Source organism: Myotis davidii, unplaced genomic scaffold (genome assembly GCF_000327345.1).
Source record: "Myotis davidii unplaced genomic scaffold, ASM32734v1 scaffold327, whole genome shotgun sequence".
NCBI lineage: Eukaryota > Metazoa > Chordata > Mammalia > Chiroptera > Vespertilionidae > Myotis > Myotis davidii.
In genome coordinates this window covers 3,773,504-3,779,892 of record NW_006298628.1, presented here as the reverse complement: position 1 = coordinate 3,779,892, position 6,389 = coordinate 3,773,504, and the positions used below count along the sequence as shown (strand labels likewise).

Sequence of the window (6,389 nt, the reverse complement as noted above, 5' to 3'; positions counted from 1 at the left end):
GGGGGCGGGGCTCGGAGCTGCAGACACCCCGTGGCCTGCCAGGAGCCCCCTGCTTCACTGCGCGGGAACCTGGGGCAGCCTCATGCTCACAGTCCTCAGCTCTCTCAGCGCCTCACCTGCCTGGACACCCCTACCCAGCGTCCTCCGTCTCCCCAGAGGGTCTGTAACCTTCAAGCCCAGCATCCTTTGAGACTAGCGTCAACATTCACCTGGCGTTGGCCATGACTGGAGGAACCAGTAGGGGCGCTGGGAGGGCAACTGGGCCCCCAGCATGAGCCGCCGACATAAAACCCTCATAGAGCCTGTCCTAGTCCACATGTGCTCCCTTCACAGCAAACCCGTCAGGAGTGTCTCCTCGCTCTCCCCGCTTCTCTGCCTCTCACTCAAAACTCCACCCAATCTCCCTTCCCAGGAAAGCCACTTTCAAGGCCACGCAGGTCTCCCATGTAGCAGCTCCCGGCCCTTCCCGGCCCTTCCCTTGGCCTCTGCAGCACTTGGCCATGCCTCCCCCCTTCAAACCCTCTCTTGGCATCTGGGACCCCCACAGTCCCTGGTTTTCCTCCCAATTCCACTGGCTCCGTCTGGCTCCTCCACTGGCCGCCTCCTCTACACCAGTGGTTCTCAACAGGGTGCTCACCCCCAGGGACATCTGTCTGGAGACATGTGTGGTCGCCACCCCTGAAGTGCTACGGCACCGGGTGGATAGAGGCCCAGGGTGCTGCTCCAGCCTGACGCTCAGGAGAGCCCTCACAACACGGGACCATCCGGCCCAAGGTCGATGAGCTGCGGTGGGGACCCTGCGTGCTCCCCAATGACGTCATTTGTCTGCCGATGGTGATGCCCAGCGTCCCCTCGGTCCGTCCTGTGCCCCCGTCCCCTGTGCAGCGTCTCCACTTGCATGCTCATATGGGGCAATTGATTTTCACCATCAAACCTGCTCTCCACCCCGCCGCCCTCATCTTTTCCAGCTCAGTAAATCGACCCAGCTGCCCAGAAACCTGAAAGGTGCCCTTGACTCCTCCCTTTTCCTACCTTTGACGTTCAACCCATCAGAAAGTCACTTCTGCTTCCCTAACATCACCTGTCTCCATCATTCTTGCTAACACCTTGTCCGCGCCATCAACACCCTTTGCCTGGACAATGGCACAAACCTGCCCAGGCTGCAGTCTCACTAACCACAATCCGTTCCCCGCCCAGCAGCTGCAGCCACAGTTTTAAAATGTAACCGAGGTCATGTGTCTCCCCTCTCGTGGGTTCCCACGGTCTTGGAATCAAACCTAAGGACTTTGTGATCTGGTTCCTCCCCGTCTAAACCCATCTTCTCCCTCCCTCCTCCTTCCTCACTGTGTCAAGCCACAGGCCTCCTTCAGGGAACAAGCCATGCCCACCCTTCTCGAGCCTTGCACTTACTGTCCCTTCTTCTTTAAAAAAAAAAAGAGGGAGAGGGAGAGAGATAGAAACATCAATGATGAGAAAGAATCATTGACCAGCTGCCTCCTGCAGGCCCCCTCCTGGGAATCGAGTCCACAACCAGGGCATGTGGCCTGACTGGGAATCAAACCGTGACCTCCTGGCTCACAGGTAGGGTAAAACCACTGAGCCACTCCAGCAGCCAGGCTGCACTTGCTGTTCCTTCTGCCGGGAGCCCCTTCTCTCGCTTCACGTGGCCGCCCCCTTCTCGCCCTTCACGTCTGAGCTCGAAGGTCCCCCACATCCCCTCCTCGGGGAGACCTTCTCTGATCAGTTTTTTCCTTAGGCAGCCCCACCACTCCCGACGTAAAGGCAATCACACCAGCCTGTCTGATTTCCCATCTGGATTCTCTGATTCGTGGTAAGATTCTGAGAGCGGAAAGCTTGTCTGTCCTCTCAGACCACATCCCACATCCCAGAGCCTCAGCAGACCCAAGGTGAGCACTCATCAGTATTTACTGAGTAAATGAATGGATCCTCCTCGGAGCACCCTGAGGGCAGGGCTTCCATCTCAGCCTGCGAGCTCCCCCCTGGCTGGTGGCTGCCTCAGAGCAGCCCTGCCCACCACCGACGTGGGGCCCGGGGCAGGACCCAGCAGGGCCCTCCTGAAGTAAGGTGGTGATAAGGCTGCCCTTTTGAGACTGGACCAGCCAGTGACCTTGGACAAGCCAAGCCCTCTCCCCTGGCATCAGCGTTCCCTGTTGCTACAACGAGAGGTGAACTAGCTGGTCTCCAAGGCCGCATCCAGCTCAAGTGCTGCGTCTGTGGCTACAGGGAGAGATCACACCTGCTCCCCTCTGCCTGATAGTCAATGTCTCTGAAACAGACTGGTGTTGAGGGCGGGGTGGGGGTGGGGGCACCCAGGAGAGGCTGTGGTTGTGGGAGAAGCCAACATCTGGCTGGCAATCAGGACCCTGAATGGACCAAGGGCCTGAAACTGCCTTGAGGGCCCCACTCCTAACTCCCAGGCCATGGTACCTAGGTGACGAGGGAGACTGGGTTCTGGTCAAGATGGGAGTGGAAGCCCCTGCTATCCAGAGCTGGTCAGTGAGCAGAAAGGGGCCAGCTCCTCTCCCTGCCCGGGAGACACTGTGGTGGGCTTAGGGGCCACCCAGAGCCGGGGGGCAGGCTGCCTGGCAGGCAGGAGTAGCCGTCCTCCAAGGTTGGGCTAGAAGGGGCTGTCTACACCTGGCTGCCCTTCCTCAGCCACACAGCTGGCCCCTGCTGCCCCTGCTAGTCGCCAGTCCTGGTCTACAGCCACTGCTGACTCTCCTCCGTGGCCCCCACCCCCACTTCCTTTCAAGGTGCGGCCCGTCTCCTGCCCTCTCCCTTCTGTGCCCCCAAACCTGGCTGCAGGTGCCGAGCACCCCCTGATGGACCAGTGCCCTTCGAGGGGGGCCTCCATCCTGAGTGCCACACCCCCCGAGCCTCTGTCCCCAGAACACCTCCACCCTGGGACTCCCAAGAACCCGAAGCAACCTCTTGGCTTCTTTTCCCCAAACCTGTGCCTCCAGTGCCCATGGCTCAGGGCAAAGTCCCACTACCCACCACCCCACAGCCCAGGCTGAGACCCCGGGAGCCTGCGCTACCTCCCCCTTCCTCCTCACCTCCCAGCCATCAGCAAGCCCGGGCCTTTCTTCCCCTTGAATCTCTCTAAATTGTCCCCGCCCCTCAGCCCCATGGTCAGGGCCCCCATCCTCGCTCACCTGGACAACAGCAATGGCCTGGCCTCTTCCTGTCATAGGATCAACACTTGCCTCCCGGCCTCATACACCCTCCACCTAAATCCCTGCCAGGGCTTGCCCTGAGGGACAAGGCCCCCCCGAGCAGGCACCCAGCTCCCCCACCTTGGCTTCCACCTCTTGCCCTGGCTCCCAGCCGCCCGCCTTTCTCCAGACCATCCAGGAGGGCATCTCCCCTGTCAGACCACTCTCCCCGCTCCCAGCTGGGTGGATTCTCACACATCCTTCAGGTCTCACCCACCGCTCAGAGGCTCGGGTCACCTACTGCATGCCACTGCCCTGGATACCCCCATCATAACCATCAGGCACTCCTAACTGTTGTGCAACTGAGCTATTTCTGCTCGTCATGAACCCCAGCAGGGCAGGACTGGCCTGGATCCCTCACTACGAAATCCCAAGAACCTCAACCGAGAATCAGGGCGGGCCACACCCTTATCATTAGCCACGGACTGGATGGGGACACAGATAAGCCAACCCTGCCTGATGACACATCGCCCTTGGAGTAGAACACGGGTGCCTCCATCTTACAGGTCAGAAAAGTGGGGCTCAGCAGACAAGAGGCCTTCTGCCCAAAGCCTTATGCTTGATATGTGGCCGGGCAGGAAGTTAAGTCTGTCTGACCCAAAGCTTATCTTCTTTCCAGGTACAAGGCCCCTAGGAGGCAGGGTGGAAAATTCAAGTAATAGAATAAGTAGAACTGCAGCCCCCCACCCCACCCCCCATGCCAGGCACTGGGTAAATCCATCTCCTTTGATCCTCAGCAACAGGCGGATGAAGTGAGGAATATATTAGCTCCGAGTACAGACGAGGGAATTGAGTCATGGGCAGGTGAGTCACCTAAGCTTCCCAGCAATTTGTGTTGCAGTCGAGAGACAAGCCCAGGTTATGGTCACCACTCCGCTCAGCCTTGCCTGGGCTGCTGGGGTGGGAGGGGGAGGGGACAGCAGTGGGGCTTCCTCTCCTCCCAGCCGCTCAGCCATGGCCCTGGCCTGGAACAGAGGTTCAATCTCCACAGGCCAGGGGTCCCGCCTTCTGCTCTTCGGACCCTGGTTATCTCCCCCCGCACCCGCCACCCCCAGGCCCAAGCCCCTTCATCTCTCACCTGGATCTCTATGGCAGCTCTGAACTGATCTTTGGCCTCCACGGTGGCCCTCTCTAATTCACTCCCCAGGCAGCCACGAAAGAGGCCCCGGGGCTGTCAGTTGCCCGTAGGATAAAGACTGAAACGTCTGCTGGCCTTGGAAAGGCTGACCTCTGCTTTCTTTGGGGGCCTCAGCCCCTCTAAGAGAATCGCCCTGGCCTGGCTCCCTCGTCTTCCGTGAACATGAACGGCCATTTGGGGTGCTCTGCCCACCAAGGATCGCTGTGACCGGTCTTGTCAGAATCCCAAGCACAACGTCATCGGATCCATCCCACAGAACACACCTCTTTTCCGTGAGTTCATTAGGTCCCCAGAAGTTTTTCCCGGCATCTAACCTCTACCCCTCCTGCTACCGCCTCAGCCGGTTCTCTCTGGCTCCAGAGGCTGTGGGGTGAGGAGCGGAGAGTTCTGCCGGATCCAGCTTCCATCCATCTTCACCTCATTCCTCCAGCCATCTTACCTTCCCCTTGTTGGTGAGGACCTGCTTATAATACAACCAGCCTTCTCTCCTGATATCGCTGAGGGTTGTGTCCGAGAGGTCAGAGGTTGAGTGTCGCTTAGAAGGAGCGTCAGCCTCTTCGGAAGTGCCCCAGCTATCCAAGGACTGCAGCGAGACAAGAGAGGGGAAGGTGGGGTGGCTCCCACAGTGCCGGCCTCTCGGGAGCCCCAGGGACCACGCTCAGCCACCAGGGCCGCGTGCATGCCTGTGCTATGCCCTGCTGCTCCGTGTGGCCTAGCGGCCTCGCTTGCCCTCTCTGAACCTCTGGGTTGAGGTCATGAGACACATGTGCCAGGGAAGCCAGAAAGGAGGAAAGGCTCTGACCAGCAGACCACGTGCCTCACCACGCCAGAAAAGCCAACCTGCAGCCGCCCGTGATTTCATAGACATGAAGAAATTACGGATACAGAGGAAGTAATTGTGTCCACACAGAGTTAAATAAACAGAGGAAGTCAGAGCATCAATGAGCACAGAGTTAGTGGAGCAGGTAGCCATGTCCACAAAGAGTTAAGCAGAGGAAATGATGGTGTCAACAGGACTCCAGCCACGGAGACGATGCGCCAGAGGGAGAGGCGAGCAAACAGAGGCTGTTATAAGGAATAAGCCGGTGAAAACACCATCCAGGTGCCGAATGAGCCGAAGACGGCGCGCGTTTGGAATCAAGACGGCTTTTCCAGTCCGTCCAGAATGAAGGGGTTAAGCCATTTCAGAAGCGGCCCTGTTTCCCCAGGTTCTGAGCCTGGGAACTCTAGCTTCTCCATCATTCTCAACCTTGTGTCCCCGCCCTGCCCCCCTACTTTTCGGAGTCCCCTGAAGACACCGCTCAACTACGGAGCGAGTGCCTCCCTAGTGCGGGCACTGTTCCAGGTACCCATGGAGATCAAGCAGCCAACAGACCACATAAACCCCGGCCGTCATGGAACCTACGTTCCAGCCGGGAGACAGGCGGGAGAGGAGATGGGTGTATAAATTACAGGACATGACAAGCGCGAAGGAGAAAAACAAAGTTGCGAAGGGAGACATAAAATGTCAGGGGTGGAGGCTGAACGCTCAGGAGCGGCCTAAAGAAACCTGAAGAAAGTAAAAGAGTGCGTGATGCGGCTGAGGTGGGGCTGAGGGGAGGACATTCTAGACGGGGAAAGACCAGTGCAAAGGCCGTGGCTGGGAGGGTGTGCGGTGCCTTTAAGTGATGACAGAGCCCACAGAGGAGGGAGGGTCACGTGGTGGACATGAGGGTGGGTGGGTGCAGGGAGAAAGAAAAGGGCAGGGACCAGAGGAGCCCATCTCAGATGGCAGAGGCCACAGGCCGGGACCCTAGGCCAAGGCCCTGCCCAGCACTCCAACGCCCTCGCCTGCCCACACACGCCACTCACCCCATCAGTAAAGAAGCTTCGGAGCATCCGCAAGCTGGGTACTCGGTTTGGCAGGCACCTGGGAAGCAAGGACCAAGAGTGAGGGGTGTGGGAAGCACAGCTAGGACCTGAACCACCCGAGCCCCAAGGCTCAGAGGCCGTCCAGGGCTCGCTGCCCTGGTGTG

At 59.0% G+C, this 6,389-nt stretch overlaps 1 protein-coding gene across 5 annotated transcripts in view; it reads right to left on the bottom strand.

The window, feature by feature from the left end:
- ARHGAP23 (Rho GTPase activating protein 23) overlaps nt 1-6,389 on the bottom strand; it is a 55,857-nt gene that overhangs the window by 37,099 nt on the left and 12,369 nt on the right. For all 5 annotated transcript variants that reach the window (XM_006774276.2, XM_015570875.1, XM_006774275.2 and 2 more), the window contains 2 exons: nt 6,226-6,283; nt 4,814-4,957 (listed from right to left, as the gene is read on the bottom strand). In XM_006774276.2, coding sequence (XP_006774339.2) covers nt 4,814-4,957; nt 6,226-6,283 — 202 coding nt within the window. The remainder of the gene's footprint in view (nt 1-4,813; nt 4,958-6,225; nt 6,284-6,389) is intronic.